Below are 15,228 nucleotides of genomic sequence, written 5' to 3' on the forward strand. Positions count from 1 at the left end.
CCTGTCAAAGCGTTGTCTAAGCTGAAGTCCTGTACCAGGGTTAGTTAGCTCGCTGGTAATCAGAAACAGGAACGTCACTCGGTCACCATAAGTAAAACTGGCACCGAGATGCGTTTTTATAGACTGCAGCTGGACGTGCCACCCGCTGACTGGAGCTTCTTTCCCTGCTGACCGCCTCCTTGCCCCAGTCCTAGCGAGTCCCTTTTGACTGGGCTCTGACCACCTGCATGCCGTCCCCAGCCCCAGAGAGTCGGAGACCCTAGATTAAAGTGACTGTATTCATTGTGTGCTCATTTTACAGAATTGTTTTTAATCATTAAAATATAATAGGTGTTTTACCCTCCCCAAAACTAAGTAAAATTATCTTAAAATGGGAAAAGACCGATGTTAAAACAGGGGTGGCGGGGTAGAGGGGTGTTAGAGGCTCCATTTCATCCCCCCCAAGTTCATGTAACGAATTCCTAACCTTCAGTACCTCAGAATGGGACTGTATTTGGAGATAGGGTCTTTAAAGAGGTAATTAAATTAAAATGTCACCAGAATGGGCCCTAATCTGACTGCTGTCCTTGTAAGAAGAGATTAGGACACAGAGGGAAGACCATGTGAAGACACAGGCAGAAGATGGCCATCTACAAGCCAAGGAGAGAAGCCTCAGAAGAAACCAAACCTGCTAACACCTTGATGTTGGACTTCTAGCTGCCAGAACTGTGAGAAAATTAATTCTGTTGTTTAAGCCAAAAAAAAGAAAAAAAGAAAAAAAAAGAGCATTGACTGTATTTTCTAATTCTCTCTCTTAAAAAATTTTTATTCCCAGGTTTTGGCACCCCCCCTCCCCAAATTTTTAAATAAAAATGAATTTATTTACTCCTAAAAATAAAACAAAAGAAAATTAAAAACTGGGAAAAAGTTATCTATGGAGTCCAAAATCTCATTTAACATTGAATATCACTAACCTGTTTGCTTAATATTGATTCAATTGGCAGAAGTTTATTAAGGGTCTGGCAATATCTAATGTGCCTGGTCTAATGAGGCACATTAGCTATTTATTTCATTTACGTTTACAACAATCCTGAGTCAGAAATAAGTATTCCAGTTTTACATGTAAGAAAACTGACCCAAGGAGATCAAATGATTTGGGCAACAGCCCATAGCTGACAAGTGACATGACAGGGTTTCCTATCTAGGTCAGTTTGGTTCAGCAGTCCATGCTCTTTGTACTGTAACACCCCTTCTCAAAGGCCAGTCAACAGTACATTTGAATTCAGAGTTAACAACGGAATACATTCACAGAGCTACAAATTCAGTTTAAATTTGAGAAAATAAGTCTTGTTATTACTTTCAAAGACATAAATTCTTTCTAATCTGTGCTTTCTAAAACATCAACCATCGTAAACTCCATCATCAGGACTTCTCTCTTTTAATCCTAAAAATGAAAAAACAAAACAAAACAGCCCTGCTCTCCCCCTGTCCCGACTGCATGTCTCACTTTTGGTTTTGATTTGTTTTAAGAAAAGTTCTTTTGACTAACCTTTATGTTATCATTGCCAAATATGGGTCTGAGTTGGAACCTTCTGAATCCTAACCTCTGCAATTGTTTTAAAATTTATCATTCCTAATTTATTATCTCGTTATTAAATGATATTTGGCTGTTATTTCAGAAGGAGTAAGAATTAGAAAGATGGTATATTGACAAAATATAGGAAGTAAATTTACATATCTTTCATTTCTGAGATAAATTGTGAACAGTTAATGGCATTCCTTTCTTTCTATTATTTGAATAACAGACACAGTGATATAGTTTGTCCTACACACATCTAATGAAATGCATTAACATACACTGAAAAATATTATTATTCCTTATTTATTCGTGATCTTTCAGAGCATTTAAGCTCTCAAAAAGAAGTCACTATGTGTGCTTTTCTATTTCTGGCTATACTTTTCCTTTCCTATGTTTCCTATGAAACTGCCAACTTGCACTCTGAAACTGTTCTCTGAAAATATGAGGCATCATCAACCCATCATTTTTACTTTAGGGTATAAGACCAGAAAGATACTATCGTCTAGTGGCATTTAGTCAAGCAACCACTTTAAAATCCAAATAGATGTCAAGAAACGCTATTACTGATGGCTGACATTTTAAAATCTCCAGTCAAACTATATCTCTATGTCTAGTTCCACAAACGTTCTCCTCTAGCTCTTTGCATATGCTTCTTCCCTCTATATAACTCCAAAAGACTGGGAGAAGTGACTCTCCTCTGTACTCTTGGTATGTCCTATCTTTAGCCCTATCATGGTGTGTGTTATACTGTGTGGAAGTTGTTGTTTACTTACCATTTCCCTGGTTAAGAGATAAAATTGTTCAGAGAGCTGTGTCTTGTTCATCATTACAATTCTGTCATAGTTATATCACTATAATCCTGTTATATCATTGTATCATATCATTATATGGTATATATGATATGCTGTATATATAATATCATCATATTTCATAGCTGTATCATTGTAATCCTGTCATAGTACCTGGCACACAATATGCCCTCAATAAATATTTGTTCAATGAATGAAGAAAGTAGGAAATGAGAAAAAATAGCAGCCCTGATACCTAAGTCCCTATACTAAATAATTCAACATGTAAATATGATCCATTTACATTTAATAGTTACATATTTTGTTCTGTACCTACACATGTACTTAGCTTTTTTACTTAGAACTGTTGAAGTTTTTCTTACTGACTTTTAGTGAAATAGAAAGTATCTAAGTCTAAGAATATAACTTCCTTTCTCTTGCCTTTTCATTTTTTTCCTGAGTTGCTGCTAACTTGAATCTGGACCCTGTAGAACTCCTCTATGATTTACTGTTGTATTACTAGAAATTGCAAATTTAAATCTAGAGAATTTTAAAATTTTCTTAAATATGTGTACAGTTTTAAAGAAAAATTGCATGATATTTAGACTTGGAGAATCTTCTTACTTATCATCACCCACCACCACTCACTAACCCCTTTTTTTGGTTCCTAAAGTAAAGGACAGTATACAGGATGATTCAGAACCAGTTTGTCAGCACCTTGTGAACCATCGTTTTAGAATGTTGAGAACTGATCAGTCCTCCTTGGGATTTAACTCCTGGAGAGGATCCTAGATCCTCCTTCCTTCTCCTCAGGGTCCTCTTTTGGAGAATGGCCTGACTCTCACCTCCATCCCACCAACCCTACTGCTGGTCAGGGTCCAGTGCTAGTCTGGGCCTCAGAGAACCTCTACACTGCACCCCTCCCTTCTACCCTCCATCTCTTTCTCAGTTGTCATCAACTCACACTGCAGAACTCAGTAACCAATCCTCTGATTTCTAAATTGTGAAGCATTTAAGCTTTGTGTTTATGTTCACTCTCTTTGTTTATGAATGCTCATAAACTCTTCAAAATTTAAGACCTTTTTAAAACTTAAAACCTGGGGCATATCCATCCATCTATTCATTTGCAATTCATTCATTTATTTACTTTGCATAATTGACTCGTAATCATGCTTATCTCATCTCGAGGGGACTACCTTGAATACCCAAGACAAATACTGTTCTAATCTTTCTTCTTCTTTTTTTTTTTTTTAAATAAATTTATTTATTTATTTTTGGCTGCGTTGGGTCTTTGTTGCTGCGTTGGGTCTTTGTTGCTGCGCATGGGCTTTCTCTAGTTCCGGCGAGCTGGGGCTACTCTTCATTGCAGTGTGCGAGCTCCTCATTGCGGTGGCTTCTCTTGTTGCAGAGCACAGGCTCTAGGTGCGTGGGCTTCAGTAGTTGTGGCACGCAGGCTCAGTAGTTGTGGTGCACGGGCTTACCTGCTCTGTGGCATGTGGGATCTTCCCGGACTAGGGCTCGAACCCATGTCCCCCGCATTGGCAGGCGGATTCTTAACTGCTGCACCACCAGGGAAGCCCAAGAATTGTTTTATAGTTTTATTTATTAAAAAAAAATTTTAATCAAGTATAGTTGATCTACAGTGTTTCAGGTGTACAGCAAAGTGATTCAGTTATATATTTTTTCAGATTCTCTTCCATTATTGGTTACTACAAGATATTGAATATAGTTCCCTGTGCTATACAGTAGGTCCTTGTTGTTGTTTGTCTTCATAGATAAGAAGGTATGACAAAGAATCAGAAGCTTTAAGTTCCATTCATTCTATCAGTCAGCTATATTTACTGAGCTCCTACTACAAGTCAGGCACTCACTGCATTCCTCTCTCCCTTCATCCCCAGGCAACCACTTTCTGTCACTTTGGATTATATATTCTTCACAGTTGATATAAATGAAACCATACAATATGTGGTCCTTTGGGGACTGGCTTCTTTCACTTAGCATAATGTTTTCAGGGTACATCCACTTTGTAACATGTATCAGTACTTTATTCCTTTTAATTGTCAAGTAATATATCATTGTATAGATATTTTTCGACCCATTAATTAGCTGCTGGACATTTCAACTGTTTTCACAACTATTGACTATTATGAATAAGGCTGCTTGCTATGAACATGCATGCACAAGTTTTTGTGTGGACATAGTTTTCATTTCTTTTGAGTATAAAACTAGGAGTGGAATTGCTGGGTCATATGGTAACTCTGTTTAGCATTTTGAGGAAATGCCAGACTGTTTTCCAAAGCAACTACATGATTTTACAGTCCCACCAGAAGTGTATAAGGATTCCAGTTTCTCCACATCCTTATCAATACTTGTTATTTTCTTTTTTAAAAAAAATTATAGTCATCCTAGTGGGTGTAAAGTGATATCTCCTTGTGTTTGTGATTTTGCATTTTTCTGATGGCTAATGATGTTGAGCATCTTTTCATGTGTGTTTTTGTTGTTTTTAAAAAAATATTTATTTGTTTATTTACTTTTGGCTGTGTTGGGTCTTTGTTGAGACTCTGTGTTTGCGGCACGCAGGCTTAGTTACCCTGCGGCACATGGGATCTTACTTACCTGACCAGGGATCGAACCCATGTCCCCTGCGTTGAAAGGTGGATTCTTAACCGCTGGACCATCAGGGAAGTCCCTCATGCATGTTCTTTTATAACAAAAATCCTAGAAATAGTTGTCTATACTTTTCTGCCCTTTCTCACCTCCCATTTTCCCCTCTACCCTCTAAAATGATTTTTCCCCGTACCTCTCTGCTAAAAATGCTTTTGAAAAGTCACCAATGATCTTGATCTTGCCAAGTTCACTGATTAATTCTCAGTCTTCATCTTACAGCATTTGACATGGCTTTGATTATGTCTTGCTTCTGAAATCCTTATAAAAATTTTTGTTTTCCAGGGCATCTCATTCTCCTGGGCTTTCATCACTGTTATCCCTTCTTAATCTCCTTTGCTGGGTCCTCTTCCTATTCCTGATAGATTGGCACATTTTTGGGGCTAAGTTTTTTTCTCTATTTATACTTACACCCAAGATGATCTAACCATACAGTTTCAAATAGCATCTGTATGCTAATGCATACAAAATTTATTTCTGTGATCTACTCATATATCTGACTTCCTACTGAACAACTCTATTTGGATGTCTACTGAGCATCTCAAACTTAACTGTCCAAAACGGAAACAGTTGATTTCCACTCCACCCAGACCCGTTTCCCCAATTCAGCTAATGGTATCACCATTCACTTATTCTTTCAGGCCTTAGAGTCATCCTTCACTCATGTCTTTTCCTCATCCTTCACAATCAATCCATTTAGCAAGTCCTGTTGGCTCCAACTTCAGATTAAATCTGGATTCGGACCACTTCTCACCACCTCTGCCACGTCATTCGAGTCCAACCCACCATCCTCCTTCTCTCTTGTCTCTTTGCTTTCATTCTTGCCCCTCTACAGTCTCCATCCAGCATCCAGGAGGCCTTTTAAAATGTAGATCAGTTTATGTCTTTCCAAATAACATAAACTGCAAATTGTACCATGGCTTTCCCCACTTGTGAAAGCCTCAAGAGTCTCCCATGGCCCTGAGGGTAGTGTTTTTCGGCTTTCCTGCTGGTCAGTAAGCTGTGTGTGGGTAAGCTGTGCGTGGGCTGAACAGTACCTGGCATTTCTTGAATCAGAATGCATACATTTGGTGAAATGTTACGGAGACCTTAAAAAAACTGTCTATTTGGTGCAGTAACATGGGATAAATCTTGACGAAAGAAGAGGGAATAGCCTCTACCACCGTTACTTTAACACTGTTATGACTGAATAAATTGTTATGGGAACACATGATTACAGCCTGTTAAGTGGATAAGGAAAAATGGAAACAGTTGTCACAATCACGGAATTATAAGTGAACATTTCTTTCAAACATTTCGTTCAATCATGTTATTTAAATTAAAAAAAAAAAAACCCAAACCTTTTTCTTTCTTTCTTTTTTAAGGGAAGGAGTCTTGTCAAGCCCCTCCACACGTCCCCAGAACAAGTTAGTGCTGAGCCCATCGGGCCACCGTCCACAGGTAGGCAGTCCAACGCTCGCTTGTGTCTCGAAGAGCCACTCCCTCTGCTCCTTGCACTCCCTCCGCCCCACTTCCTCCCTCCAGGCCCCGCCCCATACCGGTGCGCCTGCGCACGGGCGAACACGTGGCTGCCGCGGAGCCAGAGCAGCAATGGCGGCGGGTGGCGGAGGTGTTGCGGACCCCCTTTCCCCCGCGGGGGTCCCCTGCGCCTTCTCCCCGCAAAGCCAGGCCTATTTCGCTTTAGCATCTACCGACGGTCACCTGAGAGTGTGGGAGACAGCCAACAACCGGCTGCACCAGGAGTACGTGCCTTCCGCGCACCTCAGCGGTACCTGCACCTGCCTGGCCTGGGCGCCAGCGCGGCTGCAGGCCAAGGTAAAGCGAGCTGGATGGTGCGGGGCGGGTGGCCGCTCAGGCTCAGACTCAGCGCTTTGCGGCCAGGCGGCGCGCGGTCCGGCATCGTGCGTGGCCCTCCGAGGCCCAGGGTGAGGAGGCACAGAGCGCGGTGGAGGCGCGCGCTGGGCCCACACCGTCAGCCCCGTGCGTGGCCTGTCCTGAGGGCAACGAGAGAGGGCGCGGCCGGATCCGATGGGCAGCGGACCGGAGCCCTCCTGGCGGGCTCCATGCGGTCTGGGCCCAGCCGTCGCGGGGGCCGCCATGTTCGCCGAGGCCCCGGGTTCCCCAGGGGCGGCTTCCTGCTACCAGGCCTGGCTCTCCTGCTTGAGCTTTTCAGAGCTCTGGCTTTTGACAGAGCTCCACCTTGGGGCTGTATTGTTCTTCTCCGACCCCTACCCAGCTCATCGGCCTTGCGCTGGGCAGTTAGAATGAACAAGTCTATTTTCTTGCTTCCGGACACCCTCCTCCACCCCCCACCCTTGGGGGTCGGCTCACCACGTGTTCTCTTCCACGTCCAGGATGTGACTATTTGAAAGTTTTGACTTTTCCCAGGCTCGTTTCCATTCTAAGCCATCTGAACCTTCTTGCTTTTAAAGTTTTAACATTTGCTGGGCTCTCCCTTTATACATCCCCTTTTCCCCAAGTCTGAAGTCTGCATTAGGATATGGAGGTAAAGTGAAGTTGTAGTTTAACTAAACGAACGTGAGTCCAGGTGGAGTTTCTCTTACACGGGGCACTGCTGAGTTAGGGAAGGCTTTTCTCTCTTAGGGACTCAGTGAAAGATGTCATTCCCTGTGGAGTCATTTGGCTACATCTGCACTAATTCACACGCACGTGGGAACTGCGTTTATAAGGTAGCCAACCCGAATCAGTGCAGTGTGATTTGGAAGCATCAGGTATTGAGTTGTGAGGTATTTAGATGACACTGTGTGTAAACCTTAAAAAGTTAGTGTTTAAACACATACACACAAAAAAAAGAAAAAAAATGTTAGTGTTTCGTATAGATCTTAACTCCACCTGACTATCCTAGGAAACTTTCCGCTAACTTTTTAGGTTGAAAGTAGGGATACATCTAACTTGTTATACTTTGGATGACTATGTTTAGGTGTTTTTCAGATCTTAAGCTTGATTTTCATAGTTTCTAGATGAAGTGATTCCTGTTGATCATTAAAGAGACCTTATCAGGGCCCTTAAGTCAAGCACAAAACTAGGACTTTAAAAAAAAGTCAGTTTTCATTAAGATGACAGCACTCTGCATGTTTCTCTTTTTCAAATTTCTGTGTTTGTATTTTAACGGTCTGGTAAAGTGTTAATAATTCTAATGGTGAGAGGAAATGTGAAGCAGTGGTTAGATGCATGGACCCAAACTATACTTCCTAGCTTTGAACCCAGGCTTGGCTTCATCGTAGGAATTGTGCCTCTAAATGGGAATAATAGTACTCACCTCATAGAATGGTTGTGAAGGTTAACATACTTAATGATGCATAAAGCATTAGAGTAGTTCTTGGTATGTAAGTGCTGCAAGTGTTAATTGTTGTTATTATCTCTTATTTGCATGGTTAGTCCTGCAAGGTAGATAAAGACTAACTTTTTGCTTTGTTCGCAAAGAAGAAACTGAGGCTTTGGAAAATTAAGCAACTTGCAAAAAACCAAAAACGGAACCAAGACTAGAATGCAGGTATTTAGAGCCCAACTCTCTATTATCTGGAACAAATCATTCATATTAGGCTGGCAGATATTTGTCACCCACTTGATTTTCTCTTGACTTACAATCATATTGTATGTCTCAGGAGTAAAACTTTTGCCTGGTCTTAAGTTTCCTGTTAAAAGTCAGTTTTGGATTATTTATAGCAGTCTGATACAATAGAAGAATAACCTAGATTTGGTTTCATACCCAGGACTCAAACTTGTTTTGTCACATTGAGCAAGTCACTTTACTTTTGGAGGCCTCCTTGAAAAAGAGCTGGGCTACATTAAAAAAAAAGTTCTTACAGGTTTCAGTATCCTTTTACTTGTATGCTCTCACTTTAGTCACCTGACTGTGAAATGCCCTGTAATTGTTACATTTTTAAAAACTGAGAATCAGAGCTAAGAAAGTTTAAATGGCTTCACCAAAGCCTTATTAACCAGTGAAGTAGCTGTGGCCACTAGAGTCAAAGTACTTTGACTCCTGGTCCAGTGCTCTTACTGTAACCTTAGATCTTGAGTCACAGAATTGAGAGTTGGGAGGATGTGATTTTTAAAGATAGCGGTTGCTACAAATCACTCTTCATTTTCTACTTTTGCTCCCAGGTCCCTGGGTTATGATCCTTGCCACTTAAGTTTTAAGATGCTCTCTTAAGCCCTTATTTTACATGTAAATCAGTTTGTAGGAGTATTCTGCATCTGTTTCAGTAACTGGCAGTTTGCCACCCAAGGACGAAGTTTGGTGACATTACTCTTATCGGTGGAGAAAAATGAGTTGGTGCTGGGTTTCTTGGGTAACAGGAGCTAAAGCAGAGGTTCATAAATTTTTAGAAAAATTAGATTGCTCCTTGTTCTTGGTCACAAAATGGTTATAATTCTTTGCATTTATGTCACAGTAGTTTTTAGAAGATATTTGTATATATTATATAGCTGAGCATTTTATTTGCGTGATGGAGCCTGGGGGGAAAGAGGACCTCAGATGATGATGAGAAAAGTGCAAGGACATGGATTGATGGACTATATTGCATGGATGCTGTTTTTAGAGTTCCTCAGGTTTATGTGTGTAAACTGAGGCTGAGATGTTAAATGATATGCCAGAGGCACACAGTAAGTGGCTGAGCTACCCAGGAACTGACCCTGCTATTTCATTGCTTCTTTAAGATCCAAACTTTTCAATTTTTCCTTCTCTAACTGCTGTAGGGCCCTGAAGAAACAGACTGGCTACCACAATAAATGCATTTATGTTACTTTGCTGTCACTGCAGTTGAAATGACCCCCATATAGCTTAGTGCTTATTAAAGGAAGCACATGGCATTTCAGGCATTGGACAGGGCAGCACAGTAGCATTAAGGATGTTTCTAGGAAAAATCTGAGCATCCCCAGTCCTAACCCTTAGGGACGCAGCACAATCCAGTTGTGTTCCTGTATAATGTTCTGTCTTAAGGTCTGTCCAGTGTTTAAACTTCAAAAGGCTATGGTTTGCCTAATAAATCTTATTGGCAGAAATAGAAGTTCCTGTGTATTAGAATTTGTTTTTGATGTAAATACTGTATGTAATTACATGTAAAATGCACACATATTTTGTTCATTGTTACCCATGAAACTTAGACGTTTGCCAGAGTAGGTGACAGTAAGATAGGCCAAGAAATGGCATAGGAGACTAATTGCAGAGTGAAACTTGGAACTTTGCCATAATTTTCAGTGACTAGAGGTCAGTATTTTTCAAAAATAGGTTTTGAACCATTAGTGGATTGTGAAATAGATTTAGTGGGTGTGACAGCATTACAAAGATGAAGTAGACAATATTAGAGTGTATTTTGCATGGTAAAGGATAAGTTTTTTGGTGAAACTTGTTTCAGCTATATACACGTTTTTATGAGTGTGTGTTTTGGCTTTCCATGTAAACTCTTTTCTTACTCTGGGATCTTAGTCTAAAGAGTCAGGGCTTAATTGATCAAAATCAGACTTCTCATCGCCTGGATATGCTTTTTCTCTCTGTCTTCACGTCATTTGTACTATGCCTTGCTTTTATAAATCATGCACATTTAGACTCACGAAGCCTTCTGATTGCCTTCTAGATCAAGTACTGCTTTCTTGAGACTGCTGTTGGCATTTATTGCTTAGCTCAGTCAGCCCTTCACATTGGAAAAGACTGTTTAGTCTAAGTAATAGACCAAATCCATTTGGTCTTCATTCCTGGTACTTTCTGGAACTCAGATTTTTTTTTTCTTTTTTTTTCTTTTTTTTTGTCATGCCACAAGGCTTGTGGGATCTTTGTTCCCTGACCAGGGATCGAACCTGGGCCCCTGCAGTGAAAGCGCCAGAGTCCTAACCACTTTACCTCCAGGGAATTCCCTGGAACTCAGATTTTCTGATCACAGATATATGAACTAAAATTTTAGCCTACCCTTTCCATTACTTTATATATTTACACATTTAGTTAATGTGCACATGACATGAAACAAAGCAGTGTAACTAAGACATTAAAGAAGAAATACAGACTAGTCAGATATACTGTGTCTGTAATGCAGAGCAGAGCATGACTTGTGTCATAAGAGAAAGAAGAGGTTTTTGTGGAGAGATCATATTTGAGGTGGACCTTGAAGCAAGGATCGATTTTTAACCAAATTGAAAATTGAGACAGATAGAAAAAGGCCCCTCCCAAAAGAGGGAAAAGCAAATGGGAAAGTGTATTCGTGATTAGGGAGTGTATTGTAAGGATGGAATTGGAAATGACTGGAAAAGGTGGTTTGGAGGCAAATTGTGGATGCTTTTGAATGCCAAACAGTTTTTTGATTTACTCTTCTCTGGGGAGTCATTGAAATTTTTGATCACAGAGATAACAGGTTCTGATAGAAAATGCCAACAAAAGTCTGTCATAATCTATAATCATCAGTACCACTAAACTCTTGGTTTCAGAAATATTTAGTAATGGGGTAATAGTTAAAATATTAGATTTCACTGAAATGCACATTGGTTATATAAACTTCTATCTGGTTGATGTGTTACTTTTTTGGACATGCACATCCTGCTGAATGGGAAGTTATTTTTAAAAAGATCATCCAACTCAGGGAAAACATACATTATGAGTCATTAGTTCTTTGAGGTTAATTAATTGGATTATTATTTAGGTTTAGACCAGTGATCCTCAAAATTGGGCATAAATTCTGTGACACTCCTACCACTAGCCTCTGCTTGCTTCTCCCCAAAATAGAGATTTTGCTGATAGGGAAATCAGGGCTTTGAATATGTTAACGTTTAATTTCTAAAATTTCTTTGTGCTTTTTAATGCAAATTCACATCTGCAGAAAAACATACATATTTGGACCAGCCTGTGTTTCATACGTTAGAAACCTCATTGTAGATAATTTTAATTTGATTTGGGGAATACCAAGAATAGAAGAAATACTTTCTAGAATCTTTCAGAGGAGAGTTTTCTGATGAGATAGTAGTAGGTTGGTATAATTTCCTCTATTGTCCTTGCCTGAAATAGGTGTTTGTGTCCATAACCTTATGCAGAAACCACATTTGCCCTCTGGAATCATTCAGAGGTGGCTTTAGAAATTCATGTAACTGAAGGTGGGGCCTAGGAGACTTCCTGACTAAGAAATGTTACTGAAGGGACCATCAGACGTTTTTATACTTTGGCTATTAATTGTGACTTGTCTTTTGAGTTTATTAATGTAGATACATTTCTCAGGACTTGCAAAATGTTCATTATTTTTTCTGTATTTAAAGTTATCTTATTTTTTGTTAAATCTTTTAACTTTTTGTTGACTTAGAGCGTCTAGTGAATCAAATTCTTCAAATATAACATCTCTAGAGGATAACTAAGAGAAAAAAAATGGAAAATGCCTTATAAATCTGCTCCTTGATTTTATTTATGCACTGGTAGCATTGTAGTTTTCATTGGTGGTTTTCTGGGTTGGGCAGATTTTATGTATCCTGGGCTGCTTTGTGCTGTGGAGCAAAGATCTTCCACAATGGAGAAAATGTTCTCTTTTCTGTAATATTGGTCTCTTTTACACTAAAAGAATGGATTTCTCAGAACTTCTTCATGCTAAAACATAGGCTAGCAAGCTTTAATTTAAAAAAATTATAAACATATGGAAGAAAAGTTCCAAAATTATAAATTATTATTCAGCATGATAAACTCTAAAGTTGTGATCAATTGGTTGTCTTTCTGATGGATAGACAGGAGCTGATAGTTTCATTTTTTGAATTAAATCAAAGAAGTCTTGGGCTGTTTGACACTAGATTGAAATTTGTGCCTCTTAAGTCATTAGAATCGCAAAGACAACATGGAACTTTCATACTGACCCTTAAAGAGTCACTGGAGCAACTTCTCTAGTGTGTGCTTTGCACTGTTGTATGAGTTACAACCATTTTTTGACTCTTAAGTGAGGTAATTGTGTGTTTATAAATATGAAAACATTTGAGTCCCTTTTCCTGAAAATGAAGCCAGAATGCAAGGAAAGATTTTGGGGGAAGGGGAAAGCATTGGCTGCTTGTGTATGGATCTGTAATCTCTTTGCGTCGGAGTGGAGGCTTCACTTGGACCTGTTGGGAATGGTTGGTTTCCGAGAAGTGGAAGCAGCATTGAGGCTGTTTGGACCTGTTAGGAGTAGAATACTACCAAGAGCATACTCAGTTATCCTATTTGCCTTCCTTTCAGAGACGTAGGAGATGGGGACAGAGTATTATGAGTTCTTTCCATTGGAGTAATTATTTTCTAAGTAGTGAGAAAGAAATAATCTGAGAGCAAATCACATCTCCGCTTAAAAAAAAATATTTCTTAGAAGCAGTCACATTTCATTTGTGGGCTAGTGGGCATTTGCATTTATGCATTAATGATGTTTCAGTGTTTGAAATAATAAAATAAAAAATTGTTTTTTCTTTTTTTTCCAGGAAGGTCCACAGAGGAAAAAAAGGAAATCAGAAGCTATAGGGACAAGTAACCAGGTTGATTTGTTGGCTCTTGGTACAGCAGTTGGTAGTATTTTATTATACAGTACAGTAAAAGGAGAATTACACAGTAAATTGATAGTAAGTATGTGTGTGTGTGTGTGTGTGTGTGTGTGTGTGTGTGTATTTTATATAAAAGAGAGATGACAGGAAACTGATTATTAGAGATTTATTAAAAACAAAGCAGCTCAGGATATGCTATAGGATCTGCAGTATGGGGGCATTTTTCTGCCCCTTCCATATTTAAAATTTTGAACAGTAATATTTGTTAAAGCTGTGATAGGTAACTTAGTCATTATTATAGGTCAGGATATGAAGAGTGTGAAGAACTATTGACTAGGCTTAAAATAAGAAAGGGTAGAAAGAATTCTGAGTATCACAGGCAGCAGCTGCAGAAGGAGCGCACCACCTCCAGGGCTAGGGAACGAGGGAGGTGGTGGAATTGTTGCTGAAACTCAGACCTTTGAGAAGCAGGGATTGCTCTCTGTGCTGATGTCTCTTGAGGGAAAGTGGCCCCATAGACTTGCGGTCCAGAGCTCTGAGGAGGGGGTTTTAGCTGACGGCTGGTGTCTCTGAAGGCAGCTGATGAGACTGGTTCTCCAGGTGTTGAAAAAACTGCATATGGTTCAGCTGCTGCCGAAAAGATTGCCCCTGCTGGGGTGAAGAAATGTTGGGGTGATGCAAACTGGGAGATAGGAAGGAACTCCTCCATTGTTCCTCCCCCAGCCTTGTCTCCCTCCTGCATCCTTATGGGGGGAGCCTACTAACGATCCAGCTGGCAAAGCAGAAATGGGGTTTGCAGAGTCCCAGCCCCAGCGTCCAGAGCAGAGAAGTGAGGGCTTGGTGCTGCAAGACAGTAACTTAATTGGCATAATTTATTTCAGACAGTGTCTACTACAGTATGTTTTTGGTGTTCACTTAACTCCTGTCTGTATATAGGAATGCCTTCTGTATATATGAATAAAAGAATGTTTTCTCTTTTAAGTAACATCTATCCATAGACAATTTGAAACTACCTGAAGTTGAAAAGGGAAAACAATTATACCTAAGTTTATCACTGAGAGATCCTCTTTTGATAGATTGCATATTTCTTTGCTTTATGCATATGTTTAAAAAATACAGTTGGGTTCTGTCTGTTCATCTATTTTGTATTCTGATATTTTCCATTAAATTACAACATGAGTAATTTTCATATTTGTCAAGAACTAGTTATAACATTTTCAGTGACTGCATAAAGTCCTGTAAATGGGGTAGTCCATTGGTGGTTTAACTGTTACTGACCATTTAGGTAGTTTTGATTTTTTTTTTGTTATAAAACTCTTTTCTTCTTACACGGGTTCCCAGAATTACTAACCTGTAATTAATGAGTCAAAGGTGTGAGTGTTAAGCCTTTTTATACATAGTATAACAATTTTCTGAAAGCCTTTCTAATTTGTACTTGTATCAGCAGTGGAAGGACGGTACATGTATTTCAGTAGTGTTTTTGCCATCGTTGATTATTCCATTAAAACAGCAGTAAGACTTACAAAAAAACCCCAGCTCATTTGATAGGTGAAAATTTTTATCTGATTTTAAATCTGCATTTAAAAATATATCACTTGTTGGGACTTACCTGGTGGTGCAGTGGTTAAGAATCCGCCTGCCAATGCAGGGGACATGGCTTCGAGCCCTGGTCCGGGAAGATCCCACATGGAGAGGTGCAACTAAACCTGTGCACCACAACTTCTGTGC

The 15,228-nt window shown here is 39.6% G+C and overlaps 1 protein-coding gene across 1 annotated transcript in view; it reads left to right on the top strand.

The window, feature by feature from the left end:
• Positions 1-6,566: 6,566 nt before the first annotated feature.
• Positions 6,567-15,228, top strand: part of WDR43 (WD repeat domain 43) — a 50,959-nt gene continuing 42,297 nt past the window's right edge. The window contains exons 1-2 of the mRNA XM_024118521.3: positions 6,567-6,825; positions 13,441-13,578. Coding sequence (XP_023974289.1) covers positions 6,601-6,825; positions 13,441-13,578 — 363 coding nt within the window. The 5' untranslated portion in view covers positions 6,567-6,600. The remainder of the gene's footprint in view (positions 6,826-13,440; positions 13,579-15,228) is intronic.

This window comes from Physeter macrocephalus, chromosome 12 (assembly GCF_002837175.3).
Source record: "Physeter macrocephalus isolate SW-GA chromosome 12, ASM283717v5, whole genome shotgun sequence".
In the NCBI taxonomy this organism is placed as follows: Eukaryota; Metazoa; Chordata; class Mammalia; order Artiodactyla; family Physeteridae; genus Physeter; species Physeter macrocephalus.